At 40.1% G+C, this 27,046-nt stretch overlaps 1 protein-coding gene across 1 annotated transcript in view; it reads left to right on the top strand.

The window, feature by feature from the left end:
* The first annotated feature begins 684 nt into the window (after nucleotides 1-684).
* LOC148309283 (frizzled-10-like) overlaps nucleotides 685-27,046 on the top strand; it is a 49,390-nt gene continuing 23,028 nt past the window's right edge. The window contains exon 1 of the mRNA XM_088260401.1: nucleotides 685-1,380. Coding sequence (XP_088116527.1) covers nucleotides 1,180-1,380 — 201 coding nt within the window. The 5' untranslated portion in view covers nucleotides 685-1,179. The remainder of the gene's footprint in view (nucleotides 1,381-27,046) is intronic.

Here is a 27,046-nt window from a genome sequence, read left to right as displayed (position 1 = left end):
TTAAACTTACTATAATTCAATGTAATTGACGAATGAAATTTCTAGGCAAAAATGCTAGCTTTTGCTTGTGGTCTAGTTGGATAAACGGTCTCTAAGCCTGGTCTAAAGTTCGACATCCCACTTTACCATAACTTTATTATTCTTGGTCGATGATAATGTTTCCCTTACTGATAACTGTCAGTAATTGGTTAACTATGAAATCTCAAAGCCCTAGACCACCATAGACAATATAACAGACGTTTCAAGATCATAAAAACTACAGAGTACAGAGCAAAAGGTCATTTCTATAAAAAAATTATAATTAGAGCTTAAGTATGAAGATAAGGCGTAGATACCTAAATTGCAAAAAAACGGTAGTTTTTCCGATCGGAAAATATAATAAATTGGAAATTTTCCTATGGTTAATTCATTCGGAATTCCAAAAAAAGGAAAACGCTGACGGAAGTTCGCGTATGCGGACAGGCTTATAAAACGACTAACTGTTATGATGCTAACGCGTTATTAATTATATCCACAGACTAACTAATTTATATAATTATATCAAATGTTTCAAGATGAATTACGAGTCCGTATAATGAAAAATAAAAATGAAATGTAAGAATCGCGAGCCGCCTTTGAGAGGTAAAGCCTTCTGCAATTTTTATCGGTCATATACTTATATCTCTTTCCCGGTTGTATATCGTTAGGTGCCGATGACAGAGACGGGCGAGTGCATTCATTTCCAATTTGGAGATCTTTCCGAGCCGGTTTTATGGTTCAGTTGTTTTGAAGATAGAGGAGCTCGAAAGCGGCGCACATGTTTTGTTCGGCTCTCGGTCATACTTCTCCGCGGTTCGGTTTATATTATACCTTATTCACGTCGTGTGTGCGAGACAGCTCGGTCGCCAGCCGCTCGCGAGCGCGACTCTTTAAAACTTTTAGTTTACGCTTCTACAAATATTTACAAAAACAATTTGCGTCCATTTTTAACGCCTATGAAAGTGTTTGGATAAATACTATATTGACATCAGTGTAAAAGGATAAAGTGCCGATTCGTGTTATTTTTCTGTTATAGTTTTATGTTTTGACATTCGATTGTGACGGCGAAACTTTGAAGTGCAAACTTATTATGTTATCTCGCTGGATTTGCTTCGATTTAACATGAGATTTTGAAGACTTTTGTGTAAGATTACCCTTAAAATGTCGTGCAAAATGATAATTTTGACAGTTTTCCTACTATCTGTTAGTTTTTTCTGTCAAGTTTTGAGCGAAGAACCATGGGTCTCCCCTAAGAATCAGTGTGAAAAAATTACCATACCTATGTGTCAGGATTTAGGCTACAACTTGACTGTGATGCCAAATTTAATGGAGAATTCGGACCAGAAGCAGGCAGAAAGAGGGGTAATTATTTCATTCAATAATTATAAAAGAAAATTCAAAATCTCAGTGACAGTTGACAGATTTTCCCATCTTTTGTGCTGTCATTTGTCATTATTCAACGTCAATATTACTCATTAGTATGACATTCATATACAGTCAATAATCCTATATAAATCGATATCAATCAACGTTAAAATGCGATGAAATTGTTAATTGCTACATTGGACCAAGTAAAATAAACTAAATTTATCGTATTTCTAATATAATTACAATAAACCTTTTGTGTCCATCTGTATGTTTAAAATTTCAAAACAAATTCAAAAGAATTTAATGAATGCTGCCACACGAGCAATTATTTTGGTTATTATTAGGCGATTAGACACCCAAATGACACAAAAGAAAGTTTGGGGTACCTACTTTGTAATTACGGTAGGGGGTATGGCAGGATTAATAGGTTTAATGACTTTGTTGCCACATAACCTTAATTAGATTTTATATACTGAATTCCTGATAGAACAGTCACTATCAAAATATTTTGTATTATTTTATTTCTAATAAAAGAAACTGCTTTTATGGCGTTGAATGTACAAATACCAGGACATAATTATTATTAAACGAAACAAGATTTGAACGTGTCCCTTTTGCATTTTTTAAAATATAAGTCATGTAAAAAAAGGTGATTAAAAAAGCAGTAATCTTCATTGAACATTTTTTAAAGTTTTTTTTTCTTTATAATTCCCGAGATGTATAAAAAATGCTAAATGAGTATTGATTCTTAATCAATATTTTTTTTCCTTTATCGAGTAAAATATTATTATTACGCCTATAGTAAAAAGTAAACACGCGATTATCTTGAATTTCCAACATATATTATTAATTTGAATTGCGGGTCGATAAAATTATAATAAAAATAAAAATTCTCAAATTTTCGCGTAGAGATAAGATGGTGCCGAACATCTTTGAGTAATATATTGTCAGTTATAAACAAGAGTTTTACAATATAAGTTTATTGTCACAATCGGATTAAACGATAAGGAAATATCAGCATGCAAGGATTAGTTTCGTGATATTACGGATACAAATACAGTACAGCCTTGTGCCTTGCGATGCCCGTGAGGTATGAGTGTATTAGAAATTACAATCTTACGCTGAACGTTGTTTACACTCGCCCCACGTGACACAATTTGATAATAGCATTATTCAATTGTGTAGATTATAGATTGTAGATCTTACAAGAGCGCTGGAAAATGCCATATTCTTGGCAAATAATAGATAAACCTCCTGCATTCGTGGACAACATTTCGAAGGCATTATTGAGCTGTGAACCCCACAAGATAGACCCCAAGAATTCTACGATGGAGAACTTGGGAGAGCAAAAGAGGTGTCGGAAGACCCCAAAAGAGATGGTCTGACGATATTGTCGCTGTGGGGGGTAAAAACTGGCTGCAAGCAGCAACCAACCGGAGTGGAAAGAAGGGGAAGAGGCCTATATCCAGCAGTGGAGGTCAGAGGGCTCATATAAAGAAGAAAGAAGAAAATTGAGCTGTTCGAATGGGTACCCAGAGGCGTGCATTCTATATAGGCAGAAAAGCTGTACCTACCCTGGATTACACGCGTTTCATATAGAAACACGACCAGATCTATATGCTATTACTAGATCTATATGCCTCATCCTTACCCAACCCTACCCTGCCTACCTTGATTAAAAACTCTGTGCACGCCACTGTAGGTACCTATATTATTGCACATATTTTTTTAATTTTATTTTATTTGGGAATTCAACAGAACAGTTACATCTAGCTATACATACAAGCTTTACTTATACGAGTATTACAAAACATATCTTAGCTGTTGGCTTTAATTTTATGCAAACCCATCAGGCAAGACATTGAAAATTACAAAATACAAAAAAAGTGTACCTTTTGTCATAATCTGCCTGCAAATTAACATGAGGTTACGTTTGAAAGAATTTGGTTGTGTCAAAAATCAGTCGTTAACGTGATTCAAGTTTTCAAGCAATTGTCACATTTTACGCAATAATATTTTTGCCTTTTTTTCTTAGCTGTTTGTTCGCTTTAATTTCATGCAAGGCCACTAGGTTGAGAGATCAGAACGCTATTTCAAGAATTTGTCTCATGCCATAATTCACAGAGCTGTTGGGTAGTCGGTCCATGTCTTTCGTTGGACGTTTGTAATTCATTAGTCAATATTGTCATTAGTCTCGCTCTCAACTCCAAACCTTCTTAAATTAGTCTAGCGTAGATCCACTATGTCACGTTTTAACGCAGCTTAACTCCAGGCTATCCGATGAAACAGTATTTCCCAACTAGTGGTACGCGTACCAAGGCATCAGGGGCGCGGCAATCTCTACACTAAAATAATTTGCGGGTTGTGTTCCAGTGTTTGTGTCTTAACTTATCGTCTTTGCAGACTGCTGGGGTCAGCTCTTCTGGTCCTCAGGTTGTACGTCCTTCTGTCCATGAATTTTTGGTCTTCATCTAGATATCTTTCGAGGAAGATCTTTCACTCTCGATTCTCGTCCAATAATCGATTTTAGAATCGCCACCTCAGTTTCACTTCAAAATTTCATTTTTTAAAATTATTTATCATTCCGTCATTAAGGGGCACGCGAGTTTGAGGTCTTGCTTGAAGCGGTGCGCAGGAAAAAACTAATTGGGAACCACCGTAATAAAGCATCCGCGAGCGGAAAAAAACTCTACACAGATACTGTTACGGACAGATCGCACACCCCGTGCGGCGGCCCTGAAAAAGAATTCCAGGCGCCTGGCGGCGAGCGAAACGGTCGCCCGTCGGAATGCGGCCCGAAGAAGGGCCTCTATGGATTCTACCGATTTCTCATGTATTTACAGAATGTATTAGATATAAGAAAGAATAAGACAATGTTAATACATAAATGCGCCTAGATGTTAAGTAGTATAAATAGATTACTGATATAGATTACTGATAAAATAAACTTGTAAATTGTAAATTGTAATGTAATAACGAACTGTTGGAACGGCACCGGTACGGTATGAAAGTGTAGCCCGTCCGGTGCCCATTAGAGAGAGACAGAGATATGGCTGTCTCTCTCCCCCGGCCGCTGATACTTTCCCACTGTCGGGCGGTACGCGATCACGGCCGGGTATATAGAGGGCGCATTTTTTGGTAATAAACCAGTTCTGGTGTGACTGTTGAAACCTGTGTTTCATTTCTCCGCTCCCGCTCCTTGGACTACTCGCCGCGCCGCCAGCCTGGACCGCTTCGCCTCATTATACCGATTCACGGACCAGTTTCGGAAAGCCCTTATCAGGGCTATTGAGGTTGACTTGTCGGTTCAGTGCCCGCTCTTCCCGGCTCATACATCCATTCACCTCCGTCCGTATCCAGCTTACTCGGTAACTCGGTACGGCGGGGCCGTCTGGAACGTCACCCCTTACAACGGTGGCATAGTTGGGAGATTCCGAAGAAGGCCAGGCGTGTACATTTTTGAGAGTCATCGCACGTAACCCACGCCGGTTACATTTTGGTCCTTCGAGCCGGATCCTTCAACGCAGTCTCCAGCTACGATGCCTGCATCCCTGAGGTCGGGACGCAACGTCGCCATGGAGCCCGAAGAGCAGCGCCGTGAGGAGGGTCGGGACTCGGTCAGTTCAGTCCGAACTGATGCGAGTAGCGACTTGCGCCGCCAGATGGCGGAGCTAGCCGCTAGCAGCGAGAGGCAGTTCCAGCAACTCCGTGAGCTCCTGTCACAGTGGACAGCAGCTAACGTAAGCTCCCCAGGGGGGGAGGTTATCGCGGGTGTCGAACAATCCACCCACCTACGAACGCGGCAGGACGACGCCGCCAATCAGCCCAGAACGGGATTCAGGACATCGGCCGCAGCTCTACCGGTTCCGGTGTTGGATCCGGAACCTACGCGATTCGCTGGGGAATCGCGGGACGAACTGACCGGCCACAGAGGAGAAGCGCCCGGGGGACATGGCCCGGCGCCTACTGGCAACGCGGAGCCGAGGCGTATGGAAACCTCTGGCTTGCGTTGGCGCGCACCGGACGAACGCGATCGCTACCCGGTACGCGAATGGGTCGACAGAGCTCGACCGGACGAACGGCACCGCAGAGATGACGGAAGAGCAATCTACGCGGAGCCCTCACCCCGAGGCGGGGACTACTTTCGATGGTCGGGGCAGCCGCCGGAGTTGCCCAAGTTCAGCGGAGACCCGAGGGAATGGCGCCGCTTCAACGCGGCATATCTCCAATCTACTGAGAGATGGGGGATAGGGGACGCTGACAACATCGGAAGATTGGCGCGCGCACTGGAAGGGCGTGCGCGTCACATGGTAGCAGGCCTGCTACTATATCCGCGCAACGTGTCGGAAATATTGCGGACGCTGGAGGACGCCTTCGGCAGCCCGACACTCATCATCGCGCAGATACTGGAAGACGCCCGGAGGATGCCGAGTCTCGCCGACCACCCCGCGGACGAAGCAGTCGTGGATTTTGCGGTTTCGATACGCAACGTCATCACCACCGTGGACGGGATGGACGCTTGCTATCTCGACAACCCGCAGCTGCTAGCGGAGATGGTTGCCAAGATGCCGACGCAACTCCGGTGGGATTGGTTCCGCGATCGCCGCCGCGAGACGAGGAGCAGTATCTACGATCTCGCCGCTTGGCTTGACGAGATCACCGCCGGCATCACGCGCCACGGAGGTCTGTTCAGAATGGTGGCGAGGAACAGAGACAAGGAGCGCGCGGGTCAGCGCGACAAGTGCGCCGAGCCCGCCCGCCGCGAGAACGCTCGACGCGTCGAGCCGAGGTATCACGTGTTTGCGACGCGCGACACAACAAGTGAAAAGGAATGCGTATTTTGTAAGGCCAACGGGCATAACATACGCCGATGCAAACGGTTCGAGAAGAAAACCGTGGATGACCGCTGGGACTTTGTGCGGTCGTCCAAACTGTGTTACCAGTGTTTGGAATCAGGGCACAAGGTGCCAAATTGTGAAGCGAGAAGTTGTGATGTATGCGGAAAACACCACAATAGGATCCTGCACTCCTTCCGCACGGACAGTGTTGTGGAAGATGAAAGTGAGGACGCTGTGGACAGTGCGCAGGTGTTGTGGATAAATGACGGTGAGGTCCCGGTCACATTCAAAGTGCTGCCGGTTACTTTGAAGGGACCGCGGGGGACCGCAAAAGTGTTCGCCTTGTTGGACGAGGCTGCGTCTGTGACCCTCCTCGAGGAGGGTGTCGCCCGCGCGATAGGTGCTACGGGGATAGCAAGGAATCTGACGATCAAAGGCGCGTGTGGACGAGGCAACACATACAGGTCACAGCGTGTAACGGTGACTTTGGAAAATGAACAAAACGGGGAATTCGAGATCAGGGCGAGGACCATTAAGGACTTGGATCTTGTTCGTGAAGGTGGCGCGCTCGCGCAGACCGGAGGCGTTATCAAGCCGCAGTTGCTTATCGGCCTCGACAACGCGTCTCTAATGTTCCCGATCGACACCCCAGTGCTTCAAAGGAACGGTCAGCTGACTATAGTGACCGCACTGGGACCGGTCACGTACGGACGCACCAATGTGAAGGGGAATGACTCCGCGGACGGAGTACTACAGGCGCAAATGTGCGCAATCGACTCCTTGGGAGTATCAAAGGAAAGAAGCCGCGCGGCGAATACGCGTGCAAGAACAGCGAAGGCTACCACGCAGCAACCGCCTAATCATGGGAAGGCGGGGTCGCTGCGGGCTCGAGACGATTTGCCGCCTGATGCGGTTCCAATGGGAAATCCGGAGCGACTCTCGGACAAGTCGCGGCCCGGTAGCACACTTCATACGGTTCCGACGGAAAATCCGGAACTAAGGCGACTCACGGAGGGGTCGCGGCCTGAGGGCCCGGAAATTCATACGGTTCCGACGGAAAGTTCGGAACTAAGGCGACTCACAGAGGGGTCGTGGCCTGACGGCCAGGAAACTTATGCGGTTCCAACAGGTAGTTTGGAACCAATGCGACTCTCGGAAGAGTCGCGGCCTTGTAGCCCGCTTAATGCGGTTCCGATGGGAAATTCGGAACCAAGGCGACATTAAGGGAAAGTCGCGGCCAGACGTCTCCACCTGAATGATTGTGGCTGGATGACTCATGGCCACACATGGATGCTGCCGGGTGATCACAAGCACGTGACGCGGAGCATCACTTCAAGCCCAGGCGATTCTAGCCTGGCATATGTGACGCGGTTCCGATGCGGAATTTAGGCGACTTAGGAAACTTAAGACAAGTCGCAGCCAGATGTCTCCGCCCGAATGGTTGCGGCCGGATGACTCTGGCAAGGATGCTGCCGGGTGATCACAAGGATGTGACGCGGAGCATCAATTCAAGCCCAGGCGACGCTTGCCTGGCACTTGCGGTTCCGGTGAGGATTCCGGAACTTAGGCGACTTAGGAAACTCAGGATAAGTCGCAGCCAGACGTCTCCACCCGAATGATTGCGGCTGGATGACTCTGGCAGTACAAGGATGCTGCCGGGTGATCACAAGGATGTGACGCGGAGCATCAATTGAAGCCCAGGCGACGCCAGCCTGGCACATGCGGTTCCGGTGAGAATTCCGGAACTTAGGCGACTTAGGACAAGTCGTAGCCGGACGTCTCCGCCCGAACAAGGTTGCGGCCGGATGACTCTGGTAAGGATGCTGGGGAATCAAGGCGACTTCACGAAGGACGAGTCGCAGCCAAACGTCTCCGCCCGATTATGGATGTGGCCGGATGACTTTGGCCGTACAAGGATGCTGCCGGGTGATCACATGATGTGACGCGGAGCATCAACTCAAGCCCAGGCGATGCCAGCCTGGCAAATGTAATATGGAAACCAAGGCGACTTAGATGACAAGTCGCAGCCAGATGTCTCCGCCCGAGTATGGATGCGGCCGGATGACTCTGGAAGGATGACAAGGATGCTGATCACTGGACGTGACGCGAAGCATCACCTCAAGCCCAGACTTCTCCAGTCTGGCGTTGTGACCCGGAAGGCGACTCCATCAGGGCGAGTCGCGGCCTGGTGTCTCTGGTGACGCGAGGATGCTGCCGAGAGACCACGCTGAACGGGCCACAATTATCACCATCGGCGTGATAAGGGAGAAGAACGTGCAATCCGTCCCAGGAAATTTGGTGCAGACTAGCTGCACGGGGGGAGTGTTACGGACAGATCGCACACCCCGTGCGGCGGCCCTGAAAAAGAATTCCAGGCGCCTGGCGGCGAGCGAAACGGTCGCCCGTCGGAATGCGGCCCGAAGAAGGGCCTCTATGGATTCTACCGATTTCTCATGTATTTACAGAATGTATTAGATATAAGAAAGAATAAGACAATGTTAATACATAAATGCGCCTAGATGTTAAGTAGTATAAATAGATTACTGATATAGATTACTGATAAAATAAACTTGTAAATTGTAAATTGTAATGTAATAACGAACTGTTGGAACGGCACCGGTACGGTATGAAAGTGTAGCCCGTCCGGTGCCCATTAGAGAGAGACAGAGATATGGCTGTCTCTCTCCCCCGGCCGCTGATACTTTCCCACTGTCGGGCGGTACGCGATCACGGCCGGGTATATAGAGGGCGCATTTTTTGGTAATAAACCAGTTCTGGTGTGACTGTTGAAACCTGTGTTTCATTTCTCCGCTCCCGCTCCTTGGACTACTCGCCGCGCCGCCAGCCTGGACCGCTTCGCCTCATTATACCGATTCACGGACCAGTTTCGGAAAGCCCTTATCAGGGCTATTGAGGTTGACTTGTCGGTTCAGTGCCCGCTCTTCCCGGCTCATACATCCATTCACCTCCGTCCGTATCCAGCTTACTCGGTAACTCGGTACGGCGGGGCCGTCTGGAACGTCACCCCTTACAACGGTGGCATAGTTGGGAGATTCCGAAGAAGGCCAGGCGTGTACATTTTTGAGAGTCATCGCACGTAACCCACGCCGGTTACAGATACATATATAAAAACTATGATTTGTACAATGTTACTTTGCAGCTCGGAGATTTCTGGTATCTACCTATTCCAAATATAACTCTGGTAAACATTTCATCCCGAGCATATCACGGAATATACACTCATTAAGACATTGGATTGTTTACTGTGGCTCGTTCAAGACAGTTGTATGTAGGTGGGCGATTAGCTCAAGCCGAACGGATGGAAATCTTGAAAAATACATCCAATTTCTTTACACTCACAAAATTTGTGATGAATCGTTGGTACTAAATTGCGATAAATCTTAGCCTTGTCTATGACAGCATTCGAACATCTGTAATGAATACATAGAGAGATCGCATCTCGACTGTATTCTGTATATTTTCGTATTTCTTTTGCCAAATCAATGTTTCAATTCCATACATAAATGCTGGTATCAGGGCTCCATTCTGTACTGCCAGTTTAGCTTTCCCTGCTAGGCCTTTATTTTCTATAACTTATTTCAGTACACCATTCATTCTGTTCCCAGCATTCACTCTTATTTTAATATCTTTATTAATCTTTCCATCTCTAGAATGTATCCCCAAAAGAAGATCTAAAATCTGAAAAGAAGATTTAAAATCAAAATGAACAAAATTGTGTCGAGTTGTGGTCCCGTGGTTAGTGTCTCGGACTTTAAGTCAGAGTTTCTCGGTTCGAATCCACTCTACCACAATTTGATACCTATTTCTAATAATGAGCCGCTTAGGCTCACAGAAATAGTATGAAATTGAAATATTTGTGTAAATGTGTAATAAAAACAGAAATATTTCTCTTTATTTAAAAAATATATACAATAATCATTTAAAACACTAGTGGAACAGTTTATTAGCAGAAATTCAGGAACCGGATTTGTGTTTAACGATGATTTAGTTCGAGATTAGAAAGATTGCTAATTCGAAACACGATACGAGCTGTTTGTTGTGGAGGTCTGCGCCCCGTGCGAAACAACTAATTTGGGTCCCTTTGATCCATTGAGGGTCCTACATTGCCGGTCCCTTTTGTGAGGGCAACAAGGAACCGCCTGTCAACAAAGGGTGTATGGGTAACAATACCACGAACCGAATTTACAACGGATCGGGGGCAATTACAAAACGATCGTGGTACTCTAATCCAATGTTCTCGATACGATACGTAAACGGAATTCTGGACAGGGAGCCGGGGTTGTACAGATGTAACTAATGTGTAACTGTTACTTTTTTCTGTTACTGCATTGGGATGGTATTCGTTACCTTTTCCCGGCTTATATGTATTTCTTTCAAGCTAGTATTTTTGCTGGTAAATCGTAGAGTGTGTTAACTTTTTTTCATGAATTGATTCGTAAGTCAGTTTTGTCTGTGGTGATATTTATCCATTTTTAATTTGAATTTTACTTGGTAAATATGTACTACTATTTATTACAATCTATTGTGATGCGTGTTGCATGCATTCCGCATAATTTTCCAAAAAGCGGTGTTAGAAAATGATAAGGAATGCATCGAAACACGTGTCGAAATTGATTTTAAGAAATAGTGGTATTTACCGAGTAAAATTTTAAATAAAAATAAATATATTAAACTCTTGAGTAGTACGATATTAATGAAAATATTGTACCCTGCAGAGTGAGTTTTTTTATAGGAATTTTTAATTTTAATGCTATTTTTTTAGATTATCACAGGATTGTGTTATTTTTTATTTTTTATTTATTTTTATTTATTTCTTAAGTTAGCTTATATTAAAACTAATATAAACTATTATATACATTTACATCATCTTTATATATTTACATTTCCTTACAGTAACTTAGACATTTATTTTTAAATTCTTTCAGACACTTTTCATTCTTCATACAATCAGGCATCTCATCATACATTTTTAAACCCTTATACATCAAGCAATTTTGCGACTCAGCTCTTTTCAATAATGGTAGTCTTATTTTATCCTTTTGTCTAGTAGCATATTCATGACAATTATTGTTTAAGACAACTTTATCCTTAAAATATTTTGGTAATTTATCGTGAAAAAATTTATGTATAAATATCAACATATTAAATTTAAGTCTTCTTCTTACAGATAACCATTTTAGTTCATCTCTCATTTTTTTTACATTGCTATATTTATTTTTCTTAAGAACTATTCTCATCGCTTATGTTAAAAGTAAACGTTATTTTATATAGAATGGATCCCAACTAACAACCTAACCATCACGTCGCTTCCCCGCATGGGTAGATAAAGAGAATAGAATGCCACACCACTCTGTTTTCGCAAACATTATTCGCCCCTTCCGCATTCATACATCTCCTCGTACATTACTACTCCGACTCTAGACTCGGCCGCTTTCAAGTATGTATTTGAAATATTCGAAAGTGGTCATGAAATAACATATTTTTATTTTATTTTACACTATCCAGACTGAAATTAATAACTTGGTTGCTATGTAATTTTTAAAGATAGCTTTTCAAATATAAATTATGCTGAGCTGTTACTCATACTTCATTAGATAATTTGTGAAATGGGAATCTCTCACTCATAAAATCCAGTAAATATATTTTGTCTTCAAAACTTCAAAGGCGCCCACGGACTAGATATGTAATATTCGTTCGCTTGCCAAATAATGACCGCTCGTCCGACAATAGCATTTTTAATAATTTGCTTAGTAACGTGTTATACTAAATAGTATACATTCTAGATTTGGGAAGTATGTTTTCTAGCGATGGAATGATTGATAATGATATGGAAATAATAGTGTGTGTTGGGAACAGAGTGAACGTTGCACTGAAATTAGTTAAAGAAAATAAAAACCTTTCAACGAAGCTAAACTGGCAGTACACAATGGAATCCTGATTCCAACCCTCATGTATGGAAGTGAAACATGAATTTAGCAAAGGAAGGATGAAAGTAGACTGAATGCAGTCAGAATGCGATCTCTTAGACGAATGTATGGCTAAACAATTTATAATAGATGTTTGAATGCTGTACTGAAATCGGTTGCAAATAAAAATCTTTCAGTGTAAGTTTAAACTGGCAGTGCACAAAAGAGCCCTGGTACTAGCCAAATGTAAGGAATTGAAGCATGGAGTTTGCAAAAGAAGAAAGAAAGAAGACTAAATGCAGTCGAAATGTGATATCTCAAACGAATGTGCGGCATAACGATGTATGATAGATGTTCAAATGGTGAAATAAGGTTGAGGTAAGTAAGCATTATGGAAAAAATTAAGAATGGTGTGTTCTTTCCTTATTTCACCATTCGATCACCTTAAGTATTAAACAACGTCTTATTTCACATGTCTTTCTTTTTAAATCGTAGCAATTTAAAATGTTGGTCGGTCAATCAAAAAGACGATAATTCGGTCTGTATTATCTCGGAAATAATAGAATGTGTCATTGCATGCGGGTAATTACATAGGCAGGCCCAAAATGGCGGAACCCGAACCGTCTCAACGGTTGCGTGATGGAAGGAGGAAGGATCAATGGTTTCCGAATCCGAGACCTTTTTGTTCTCATCACACGACATGATATTATCCTCCACACGAGATTCCGGCCCGCCGGTTCGAATCAATTCGTTCGGGCTGTTCCAAGAACGGAACCCTAAAGAAAAACATATGAAAAAAAAGCCCTAAAGAAAGGCCCTCTCAATTTGGTTCATTTCAGACACCATGTCATACATAGGGCCTTGTCGGACGCCTCTGGCCCAGTTTACCATCTCGCTTTAGCGGTGCGTCCAGTAAATCATTTGTGGCGTTCAAATCAGTCTTCTTTTTCTTCTTCTGCCTTGTGTAGTAGGCCTTGTGGTCTGTTTTAAGAGGGATTTAGCCTCTTTCGATGTTGATTCCCAGCTGTCAATGCATCTCTTTGGTGGTCTGCCCTTCGTGGGTTGGCCGTGTAGTGCAATGTGTGGAAGTTCGTTGTCTTCCCCATTTATCGACGTATTGGATCTCGCATATTTCTCTTTTCCTGGTGTTCCTTATTCTATCTCGTTGGACTCTTGCCAGACCGCTCTGCTTTCGATCCCATATGTCATGATGTGTCCACACAAGTTTGGTGTAAACCACGTGTTAGTATGGACACAAGTTCTTGTTCTTCAACGTCACAAATTAGTGATCTTAATAAATAAGATGCGCACACTTTTCTTACAAAGACGCACCTGATCGTATTGTGAACCAGACAATCGCCGTGGTTCTTCCTCGAATAACATCTAGAGGAAGACCAAAGAATTCTTGGATGCTGCAGAAAGAAAAACTGATTCTAAGGCATGACCTAGGACCCAGGTGAAGGACATAACTCTAAATTTTAGACTTGGTTTCACATACGGTACTTGAAAATGATGCTAGATGCATCGAAATACGTGTCACAGTAGATTTTAAGAAAAAGTGGTATTTGCTAAGTAAAACTTTAATAATAATAATAATAAAACCCTTATCCGCACCCCAATGGTGCATAGGGCACTGCGTCATATAAACGCAGTGTTATCTTGATCGTTTACACATGAAGGAAAGGTGATCAGCCCTCCGCTTCAGGTACCAGTCCAGGGTAATATTGAATAAATATGACAGTGAAAAAATCACTTATATTTATTTTACCCCCCTTGGGAATAGAACCCGGGACCTCCAGAACGGTAGTCGAGCGTGCTGACCATTACACTACGAAGTAAAACTTTAATTAAATTATATTTTTTTACTGATAATGTTCTAGCATCTTACCACAGCGGAAAAAAATAAAATCCGGGTTTCACCGTAATGCGTTTGTTATTCTCGAACTCGAATCTCTCGCAGCTCTCCCGAAACCGCAGTCGAAAAGGCTCGCCCCGCGGCCATCGTGGTCGGCCGTGCCGCACACCTCCTCGCGTTTAATGCGCGCCTAATAACACCTTTTACCTCGGACCGGGCCCGACAGCGAGAGCCAAATTACTCTGGGGCCGCATTATCTGGAGAGCTAGCCGACCGACCATTTTCTTACAACGTGTCGGCGACCTGTGCCAGAACACTACGCGATGCGCAGCATCCATCGGGATCTGAAAGCTTGGTCCTTTTACCTGTTATGAGAGGAGCTTTAATCAGGATGTTTATTAACCAATATGCCGCACCCTTAAGGCCATGTATTCGTTAAGTCGCAACTTCATTTTTTCTAAACATGTTACGTAAATATTTTTTTCTTAAACCATCGGTTTTGCATTGAAAAAATAAGCGTTTCCTCGAAATAATTCTTTTATATTTTATTACGACTAGTTTCTGTTTATATCTGTAGATGGAAGCATCTGTAGCTTCCGAAACTGTTCTAATAAAATTAACTGAAGTGGTAAAAAAACAGTGTTTTTTTTATTTGATTAAATGTCTAGTATGAATGTATAATTTGCGAGTGTAATAAATTCAACTTTAGTCCCCTCGACGACTCGTGTTTATACTCGTTTGTCTCAAAGCGAGTATAAACATGATCCGCGCGTGAATGCTACACACAAAGAGAGATGTGTACGTTTTAGCGTTAAAATACATCCATTTTTAATCTAAGTTTTACTTACTAAGTAAATACCACTATTTCTTAAAATCAATTGTGACACGTGTTTCGATGCATTCCGCATTACTTACTAACTTAATATTGCCCTGAAAAAAATCCCAAAGGATTTTAAACTTGGAAGTATAATTGATTGATTTGTTAAAAATGACCAACTGCATTGGTGTTCATTTTCTTGCCAAGCAAGAGTGACTTAAATGGCCCTTCTGCACATTTTACGTTTTGTTAGTAAGTCATTTTCCCCTGTCGAACTACGATATGTATGAAAAGTACTTTACTTTTAACGATTTCAAATTATCCTTTTGTTCCTCACAATAACGCAAGGACGCGAATGATCAATTCTAATGGAGTACCCAGCTATACAATAAATTAAATCTTACCCTAATCTCCCTCTCGCGTATTTTGGAGTTTCCGATCTGTAACTTTCTAGCGTCTGGTAAAATTATTTACCGCCATTAGCGATTACTATATTTTTGGTGCTCGGAGCGTGTCTAATACTCTTTGATGATGATTTATATCTGAGAGATCTCATTGCCCGAACCACGGAACTAGTCAGCGCGGCTGTTTCGACGAATCGTTTTTTCCAACCAGTTTTGTATTAGGACCATTTTTATGTCTGGGTATTTTGTTTCTTGTTCCTGCCGGCAAATGACGTAACTACAGGCCATCCGATATCGATTTGGAGTAAGACATTGGTACTATTTACTTCAGTAATTTGTTCATCAGACTTTTTTGTATCAGTTAAAAGTAATATAATTTTATAAGTGTGTCATTTTTTTTGTTTACAAAAGTTAGATTTGTTCCACGTGGAGCTATAATCCTCTATTGATATTATTGAAGGCTTTTACTCTGAGGACGAGCTAATTTTACACGACCGTGACACATTCTCGTGAATAAAGATTTTCTATTATTTTTCTTTCTCAAATTGCATTTTTTTTAAATATAAGTAAGTATATCTTTTTCGTTTTCTTTTTGGTGTAGGCCTTGTGGCCTGTTTTCGAGAGAGATTAGCCTCCTGCGATGTCGATTCCCAGCAACCAATCCATCTCTTTGGTGGAGTAATGCAATGCAATGCGGGGGGAGTCTGGACGGTTCCATTCTCCTCACATGCATATACCATTGTCTTCTTTGTTGCCTTCCGCACCTAACGACATCTACGATGTCGCATATTTCTCTTATCCTGGTGTTCCTTATTATATCTCTCCAGAGAAGCTCCTTAGAGTCTTCATTTCTGACTCTCAGCGCGTTTTTTGTTACATTCGGTTAAATATGTCGTGATGGTTCGCACACAAATTTTATGTATTTTAATTTTGCTCCCGATCTTCATGCCAATGTTTTTCTATATAAAATTGTTCTTTTCATCATTTCTATCATCAATGTGGAAAAAACTATTTACTCAGTTGTTATTTAATTATATTTTTTGTTCAATAAACACACATTGACATAGATTAATGGTATGGCATTGTGAAAGTACGTGATCTTTCTTGCACGTACTATGAAAACGAAGTTATATTTCTTTTAGTGCACTTGGCGTCCGGCTCTTTTTAGAAACGCTCACGACACAAATTGCAAATTAGCCTTTCCTGTCTATAATGCGCCTCGCTTTATAGCTGCAATTGCGGTTCTCGCTACAAAACTCGTATATTAATTCTCTGCCCAACTTTCTCGTTCAATTCTCCTCGTCGATGAGCTTCGTATGATTGAATACTTACAATGTATTCTGATAGATATAACCGTTATAGTGCCGAGAGTCGAATTTTCGACTTGTAATCCTACTTATAATTGCGGAGGATCGAATTTGCGACTCTGGCGTCTATGTTTTTAGCAGTTTACCTTAGGTGTTGTGTCGTAGCGTACGTGATTATTGCAAATTATGTCTTTAATTTTATTGAGAAATTAACAAATAAAAACATTTTAAAAACGCGTATGCACACGGCTGTCCAAACTTAAAACACAGTAAGGGACATTTTTGAACTAAGTTGATTCTACTTAGTCCAAAAATGCCAAAAAACGTTTTAAAAAGAGAGAGAATTTACAAAATTTGCATATTTTTTTATTATTCAATATTTACACTGTCATTGATTGCTGCCTTAATTGGTGATATTGATGTGAACGGTTTGTGATAAATAAAATATGAGATATAAGTATATGGTATGTCCGTGATTCGATATTTTCGAGATAACCAGAAAAAATGCAACTTATGTACTTCAGGATTTTGTTATTGATTCTTTGGGCTTGTATTTTTGTATCGGCCCATTTTTTTCACGAAAAAAGTGACAACCACACTACTCAAAATTTTCAGTAGTGTTGTCATGAGATTAATGATTGAGTGGTGTGGTTGTCAATCATGGGTAAAATGGTGAATGTTCCACGTGTGTAAAGAGATCATTTAACCAGCCTATGAGGGATCATATGCCCTGTAAATACCCAGACTTCCATACGCTTATTAATCTATGTCGAGATGTAAAAAAAATGTTACTCATATTCTGATAATGTTATTTTGTATGTGTAGCAAAGAAAGTCCTGTGTAAACAACAGAAAAAATACAATATTCAGTCAATATTCATGATAAATTCATTATTTTGTGAATGTACCATAAATTAGTATTTAGTTTTAAATATCGCTTCGGCATTTTTTCCATAGTATGAGTAAATTTGTTCAGCACTAAGACCAGCCATGGTCTCGTACAAGCCATGGACGCTTGCTTCGTGCCAACCATACTTCGCTGATTTATAGAAAACAGTTTTAATACAGTTTTAGTTATCAAGTAAGCCTTCAGACCGCATAGAAGCTACATTAACTTTTTGTCGTATTTCCATATGAACGATGGTTTTATCGCTTGCAAGCATCACGCACCGTTTGCTGGTGAAAATAATAACATGTTACCATTACCGAAGAGGATTTTCTCTTTGGGTTTAATTATACTCGTAAAAATCACTCTTGCGTTACCGAAACATATTGGAAAATGGAAAAAAAACATTGGGACCGTTCATTTCTACACAATTTCTGATAATATATTCTAAAATATAATTTTTCCATTCCATTTAACACTCGAGCTGTCTTATACACGAAACACATCAGTATATCTCGCAGACTGTTAAAACCCTCTCGTACATATAAAAAAGTACCTATATAAAATCTCTTAAAAACTTGGCACTTGAAAGTGACCAGGCCAGATACAGGAATGTGAACATGCGAAGATTGTTCTATTCTCTCTGCTTACCTCTGCGGAAAAGCGGCATGATGGTTAGTAAGTTAAGTTTTTCTCGGTTTTCCTCTGCTCCTATTTCCAACTACGTTCGCCCAATAATTTTGTTTTACTGTTCTTCCTTCGCTCATTCGATTCACATGCCCAAACCATCTCAACACACCTTTATTAATTTTGTTAATAATGCTTATCTCAGCCTTGCACTACTTACTTTCATCCTTCTTTTGTTAATCCCACGCTTCACTTACATACATTGGAGTTGGAACCAGGACTCCATTGTGCACTGCCAGTTTAGTCTTAAGGGTTCTGTAAAAAAATCCGAAGAAAACTAATATGTTTATCAATTAATTATTTTTACAATACTATTGGCTTCTTGACGATACTGGACTACCAGTCGTCATAAGGTCTACATGGGTATCGTGGTGTCCCTCGTTTCGTACAATTTGTCTTTGACTTTTGATATTTTTCCCCTTTTCCTCCCTCCTCCAGGTATTTTCACAAATCGCTCACTCCTTTCAAGAACGTCATAAATCAAAAATCGTCAATTTTCAGTTGTGCATGTTTTTGGAATGCCCAGAAAATGTACTATATCCCAGCAAAAGCGGCATATTTTTAACTTAATATTTACCCGCTACAGGGCAGAAAGTGTTGTTTTTGCATTTTGAAGAAAAGGTATTTTTTAATTATATTTTTAAATATACTAAATATTTTTCAAATGGAGATAAAACCTTCTACCTAAAAAGATCTGTTGCACAGTAAAAAGTTCAGTAAGAGGCTTGATATTTATTTTTAATACATTGTATTATATTTTTAAACTTCAAAAACGTTCTCCTGAAAATCAAGTTTTTTTATTTATGACGTTCTTGAAAGGAGTGAGCGAAATGAGAAATGTCGCGACTGGAACAGTTCAAGTTCTTGTTTTGTAACACTCGTATGTGCTTGATGTAACTGGTCTTTTGTTAAATTCCCAATGAAATTAAGAAAATAAAGGTACATAGTAAAATTAAAGTTATCTTCACTAGGCAATCGATACTCAGGTGCTAACAAAATAGCGTTACTTCCTGTCTCTAGTTCATAACGTATATCAACTTACATAGCAAATAGTGTATGAAGATTTCATGCTACAAGCCCTAATAGGTAGGTGGACGTGCTTTATTATGCTGATGAAGCCAGCAGGCGTTGTGCGTTGTACGCGCATCGTACATGCGCCTGCAGTGAGATGGTGAATGGGCCAAGATTTCCATGAAAGCGACCGGAACGGGCAAATTACCATGAAAAAGACACCACGAAGAGCTTCGACGGTACTCACGTGCGGAGATTTAGGGAGGCGATTGTACTGCCGCAAGAACAAGCGACCGCGTTCGATTTCACACCGGGTTATTTTTTCGGGTATACGTCGTACTAACTAATCATCGTGCTATCTCATTTCATATTAGTACCTGACAGACATCTATTTTTTTGTTTTTGTTTTGGCGAGTGTTTTTGCCTAGAATTTTCACTCATGAATTACATGAAATTATAGTAACTTTAAACATTAAGAGTAAATCCATTCACGAGTAGGCATAGGCTATGAAACTTAAAAAGTTGAAGCCTGAGTAGGATCATGATAAGCGGTGTTGCATAAGCATTAGCTAGATTTCAGAGTCACTTGGACGTTAGGTAATTTAGAAAAATAACTCTTTTTTTCGTACAATGTTTTATGTTGTTCATCCCTCTAGCGGAAGAATTGAGAAAAAAGACAAATGCGCACCCTTACTGCGCACCAAAGTTGATTGAAATCGGTTGATACTAAAGGTACACAGGATGCACATGCTGCTAATTAAGTATTCTTATAAGCATGCTTAAGACGAGTATGCTCTCTAGCTGTTTTGCTTGAAATAAGCATGCTCTACTTATATAGATACTAGCATACTCATAAACAGACCTGTTTATAAAGAAGATAGCACGATGATTAGTACGTCGTATTTTCTTGTTCGTTCGTCCGCCTCCGTAGTGTAATGGTCAGCACGCTCGGCTACCGTTCTGGAGGTCCCGGGTTCGATTCCCAGGGGGGTCAAATAAATATAAGTGATTTTTTAACTCTAATATTTATTCCATATTACCGTGGACTGGTACCTGAAGTGCAGGGCTGATCACCTTTCCTTCGTGTTTTAACGAATAAGATAACACTGCGTTTGTATGATGCAGTGCCCTATGCACCATTGGGGTGCGGATAAGGGTTTGAATGATATTTTCTTCTTAATTTGTCATGTCAGGTCCCCCCTACGTCGACTATCCCTTGTGATGTGTGTCCCTGTCTTAGACAGCTCTAAACAGCGCCTCAACTGTACTGGTCCTTGTCCATTCTCGTATATTCCAGTGACAGGAGATCATCTACCTTCTGCCCACACTTCGACGACCTTCTATTAGGTGCAATAGCTCCCACTTCTCTCCTCTAGGCAAATGCCCCAGATAGGACATCTTCCTGACAGCAACTTATCAGTCAGCAACTGTCTTCCTACTCTTGCTCTTTTGAGCACATTTGCGTGGCTGACTACGACTAGAGCATTCTAATATGCAACTACATTTCGAATGTCTCTTACCAGCGTATAGTTCTGATGCTGATAGTAGGATCCACGGTTCAACTCGGCATGGAAGTATTGACGAAACATAACACCATTAGGTGCAAATCTTCGAACTTGTCTCCTCTAAGCAACTCTCTTTCTGCTCTTGCTCTTTGGAGTACATTCGCTTTGTTGCTGACCATACCAGTCGATGGAATGCGTAGCATTCTACGATTTAACCACGTTTCGAATGCCTCTAACCGGTTCATAGTGCCGATATTGAAGATCCACGATTGAACTCCGTATAAAAGCACTGACCAAACGTGGAAGCGATTGCGGGCGATTGTCTCTTGCTACAATATAATCTCGCATCCAAGTCTTATACGGCCAAATTAGCTTCCTCAAAGCAGCGGCTCAAATTTCACACCGGATCAGATGTTGGAGCAGTTTCCCGATATAATAAATCAGAACCAGGTATAATTCGGCCGGGCACCGCGAGGGGCCACCTCCCGTGGCTAGTACACATGTAAAGACCTCCATATCGGGAGATTCAAGCTGGGCTATATCCCCACCACGCGTCCATTAGCCGCCTAATGGAGCGTCCGCCGTCCTCTCAAACCGCCAGGTAAAATATCCCTTCCGTACATGAGCCGTAATGACCATATTCCAACTCGACGAATTGAGTTCGAACGTCTTTATCTACTCTGCGCATGTTTTATCGCTTGTCATCGTGTAGCGCGGTATACTATATTTTGAGATGTAATTTTACTTACGATTTTGATGACTGGTCTTTAATTTACCCTTATTTAATAGCATTTAAATCTTGAATTTTAGCCCAATCTTACAGAAAAATTGATTCCAATATCTTTCCATTTACATAAATCGTCATTAAAAATGTAACTGATGATAAAACATATGCGGTTGGTACCTTTACCATAGGCTGGTCAAGTGATCACTTTGCACAGTGTGCAACATTCACCATTCTACCCATGATTGACAACCACACCACTCAAATTTTTAAATATATTCTAAATCTCATTACGCTTTGCGGGTGAGTTCACTGGAGCTATCTATGGTTGGAAAGCTTTTATTTATCAATCACTCCCATATTCTTCGTCCATGTTGAGATGTAAAAAATATTAAAATGGTGGAAAACCCCAGATTTGTTGACAAGTGTTTGGACACACTCAAAATGTTGTGAAAATGGTGAGTCTTCGTTTTTTCAAAATATGAAATCTCTTTAAGTAATTCACCGACTGATTTGAAATTTTGACGCAACGTTTCATACGAATAAGTACGCGTTTTTATATACACCTGTGACAGGTAAAAATATACGTTAAAAAACCTTTTGACCGCAATGGCAGCGCCACCTGTTGAACCTTACATCAGTACCAAACATTGATCATGGCGGACATCATGTTTCTTTACTCCTGCTGTCATTTAGAATTTTCAATATTGTCGATTGTATTGTTGCAAAGACTTTTATTACATATTTTCATTGTTTTGTAGACATTGTGAAGTTATGCATACTTATAATAAATGTATGCTTTCTATTTCCTTTATTTTCTGTTTCATTGGACTGAGCCAAAGAAACGGGTGACCGGGTACATCTAGTGAATAATATTTACCGATATTTTAAAGCAGACCCCAACGTTTCTGAAATACTGGATAATGTTGCCAGTCTGAGGAATAATAAATTCAATCTACTCCTATATTATAAATTGACAAAGTGTAAAGCGAATCGTGATAGGTTTCTTCCTAGGCTTTATATTGCACAAACGTTTGGTCTAGCCAGACGTATATTTTATACCCACGTCTCACATTCATCGACATGTCTGAGGTATGAATGGATCCAATCAATTTTTTTTTTCACTCTTCGACCAATATCGGCCTTTATGACGCCATTTTTTGCGGCAAGTCGACATCACTACAGCGTGCTTTCTAGGTAGGTACGTGTTGTCGTATATTTCTGATATCGCTCACTCCTTTCAAGAACGTCATAAATCAAAAATCGTCAATTTTCAGTTATGCATGTTTTCGGAATGCCCAAAAAATGTACTATATCCCAGCAAAAGCGGCATATTTTAAACTTAATATTTACCCGCTACAGGGCAGAAAGTGTTGTTTTTGCATTTTGAAGAAAAGGTATTGTTTAATTATTTTTTTAAAATAAACTAATTATTTTTTAAATGGAGAAAAAACCTTCAGGTTTAACCTAAAAAGATCTGTAGCACAGTAAAAAGTTCAATAAGTGGCTTGATATTTATTTTTAATAAATTGTATTATATTTTTATACTTTAAAAACGTTCTCCTGAAAAACCACGTTTTTTGATTTATGACGTTCTTGAAAGGAGTGAGCGATATGAATTCTCCAATTTTTGGAACTTATAAGTGAATACAGTCGAACTCGGTTATTACGAGCACGGTTATAGCGAGATCTCGGATATAACGAGGAAACATTCGTTGAAATTTTGGTTTCGGGTTTTCTCTATACATATAATAAATATATATGTTTATATAAATATATATGTATATAATTGTATTTAAAAATATTTTGTACAAAAAGTACCCAAAAATGAAAAAACTACTAATCAATTATTATTTATTCATCAAAATTTATTTAAGTGTGTTCAAATAATTGTTCTTAATACTTAGGAGTTATTTTACAAATAAAAGGGTCTCTGTTATATAAAGGCTTTCTAAATTTGGATTGATTTCTCATAGATGGCTGTTGTGAACTCAATTACGGATCGTCATGAGATGGATCATATATTTAGGAGCTCCAAAAAAAATATTACAGTGGTTGTCAATCATGGGTAGAATGGTGTTCTATATACATATATGATCCCATTTCGAAACATTGTACTCGAATCAATAGAATTTCACTAGAGACATCTATTAGTGAGATGAAAATGCCCAGACATCAATGTTGAGATTTCAGAAAATACTATGAAAAATGACTCCTCGAATTGGAGATAATCCAGATTTGTGAACAAGTATTTGGACACACTCAAAATGTTGAAATATCAGTATTTAAAAGGTGGAGAAACCCAGATATGTGAATAAGGATTCGTACACACGCAAAACATCATGTTATTTTATTTCGTTATTGTGAAACAGTGTCGCCGCAACAAGAGGTAATGAGCCACAATTAGCACGACATCAGATCGTGGACAGCAGAGACTAATTATCAAAGTGCGTTCCTCCCATTCCTCATATCCAACCATATAAAATAATCGGCCATCAAAGGCACCGTCCGCTCGCCTCCGCGCGCAGTACGGGCTAGCGGTACATACTAGGTAGGTGCCCGTTGCCAATAAAATGGAAGTTGTAAATTTATTATTATCGGGTTATCAGCGCGATTAAGCCCCTTATCTGCGCCTTCAAACGGGCGGCGCGAGCACAAAGGGGCCGATTTGTGGCCAAGTTTGCTCTTGCGCGGACAGCCACAGCCACATCGTCACACTCGCCTAGTCAACGATCGCTGGAGTTCCTCTTCCTGGCTCCATCCCAACTTATCGTCTTTGTAGACTGCTGGGGTCAGCTCTCCCCTTCCTCAGGTTGTAGGTCCCTCTGTCCTGGACAACGTCACCTAGGCCATGCCTTCGAATCATGTTATCTTTCTGCAGCACCCATGAATTGTTTGGTCTTCTTCTAGATAACTTCGAGGAAGATCCGTATCTATTGCGTATGTATTTCGTAGAAAAACGTATTTTTTCAATGTAAAAAACGATGTTTTAAGAAAACAATTGATTACTTAAAATGTTAACATTTTGAGTGTGTCCAAATACTTGTTCACAAAATCTGGATTATCTCCAATTGCAGAAGTTATTTTCATATTATTTTTTGACATCTCATCAAAGATGAAGAAGAATATGGAAGTCTGGGCATTAAAATATCAAAATAAAAAACTTAAAATGTTGCCTGAATTAAGAGAAAGTTCTATTCGTTTGGTGATTTTGGTTTCACGAATTTTACCTGGGTCTTCTTCGACTGCTCAATTTGCACATTTTACTCTGTCGTATTTTTTTCCTACGCTGAATCTCTGTTTATTTTTTAAAAGGCACCACAAAATGTGTTTTATTGTGCAAACTTTTCATTACTTAAGCCGGGAAATTTCTATTGCAATTGGACCTTTTGCCGAATAGGTTCGTCTCTCTTTCTCGCGTTCTTGGGCGATCGTCTTCTCTCGCTCTGGACTCTGGTTCATGATTGTCCCGTCATAATATTATACAATATCTCGAATGGGTTTATTATTTATGGTTCCTATTTGTCGGCAAAACTCCAACTATACTACTTTATTGCCTATGGTATATACAGATATAGGTAGAATATTATACGGTACAGTTATATTACTCATTTTTCGTTCCTATGGATTACAGGGCATCGTAAAGTAGGTTATGGCTTGTTATTGTTATTGCTTTCACTCTTCAAATAAGGGATAAAATGGCCTCCAATAGCAGTCAGCAATCTAAAATAGTTTCTTCTTCTTGGTGTAGGCCTTGTGCCATGTTTTTAAGAGGGTCTATGATCCTGCGATGTCGATTCCCAGCTGTCAATCCATCTCTTTGGTGGTCTGCCCGGGAGTCGTCTGTCTACCTTGGGGTTCGCCATGCAGTGCAATGAGGGGGAGTCTGGGTGGTTTCATTCTCCTCACATGGGCATATCATTGTCTTCTTCGTTGCCTTCCCCACCTAACAACATCTTCGATCTCGAATATTTCTCTTATCCTGGTGTTCTTATTGTATCTCGTAGGTGCTTGCCAGAGATGCTGCTTAGAATCTTGATTTTTGACACTCTTAGCAGAATATTTATTGAAGTAAAATTTTAATTGAATTTTTTTATTATTTATAAATGGAAATATTAAACTACAATAGCAAAATATTCTAACCTAACGTAACCAACACATCGGTCCTCCGCATGATTTTTTTAACATCAATTACAATTAAGTTTTATATTTATTTTTTGACTTTGTCGACCTATTTTTAACAACATTTTGAGTGTGTCCAAATACTTGTTCACAAAATCTGGATTATCTCCAATTACAGGAGTTATTTTCATATTATTTTTTAACATCTCATCAAAGATGAAGAAGAATATGGAAGTCTGGGCATTTATGGGGCTGACGACCGTCATCGGCTGGTTTAAGTGATCACTTTACACACGTGTAACATTCACCAATTCTACCCATTATTGACAACTACACTACTCAAATGCTTGGAAGTTCTATATATATGAACCAATTTAGAAACCTTGTTCTTGAATCACTATAACTTCACTAGAGACATCTATTGGTGAGATGTAAAGAAGCTTTTTACTAAGCAGAAACTCTTATATTAGTATGTGAGGTCCAAAACCTGGATTATAATCACACACATGAGAAACGCCAAAAAATACCATTTTCATTTTTATTATTTAAGCTTATAATTTGACCTATTTTTTGTTTATTTTGTAAATTCCACATTTATACTTAAAATATTTAAATCAAACACTAATAAGAATACTAAATTGGTCATTTTATTAAAAAAAAATAATAATCTGTGACAATTATTTCGCCTTGTTAGGGCATTCTCAAACTACAGTATTTACTTCGTTTTTTATTCTCAATATTTCTCAAACTAAGTCTTATTTAGTTTTTTATCGTATCCTTTATTTTCGATTACGTCTGATATTATTTAAATTTTGATACTGTTTTCTTTAGTATTTGTTCATAATCTCCATTCTCCAAACATTCAATGGATTCTTGTCAAGTAAATTTTATTTTTGTTCTCGTATTAGCACATTGTATCTATAAGTAGTAAAAATATAGTCACCGCGATGTAACACAAATATGAAAAGATTGTCACACAATAAAAATGATTAGATACATACAAATACAGTGATGCCTCGCATAGCGTACTTAATTCGTTCCAAGAGCAAGTTCGTTGCGTGAAACGTGTTTTACCATGACGATACATGTTTTAAAAAATCGCCTTGCAAAATAAAATATGTTACTGTGAGATTTATATAACATTCATATAACATTTAAATAACATATGTTATTTCTTTTAAGAAGGAAACAAAAGAGTGTGTCCAAATACTCGTTCACAAATCTGGATCATCTCCAATTATATGAGTAATTTATCATATTAATTTATTTTAAAAAAGAGAAATATTTTAGTTTTTATTATTTACAAAAATACCTTAATTTCGTATTATTTCTGTGAGCCTAAGCGCCTCATTATTAGAAATAGGTATCAAATTGTGGTGGACTGGGTTCGAACCGAGAAACTCTGGCTAAAGAGTCCGCGACACTAACCACGGGACCACAACCCGTCACTTATTATTTTTTGACATCTCAACATGCAAAGATGAAGAAGAATATGGGTATAATAAGTCTGGGCATTTACGGGGCTTACGACCGTCGTGGGCTGGTTTAATTGATCACTTTTCACACGTGTAACATTCA

This window comes from Brachycentrus maculatus, unplaced genomic scaffold (genome assembly GCF_059751285.1).
Source record: "Brachycentrus maculatus isolate JH-2025_06_01 unplaced genomic scaffold, ASM5975128v1 h1tg000134l, whole genome shotgun sequence".
In the NCBI taxonomy this organism is placed as follows: domain Eukaryota; kingdom Metazoa; phylum Arthropoda; class Insecta; order Trichoptera; family Brachycentridae; genus Brachycentrus; species Brachycentrus maculatus.
This window is presented reverse-complemented; position numbering and strand designations above follow the sequence as displayed.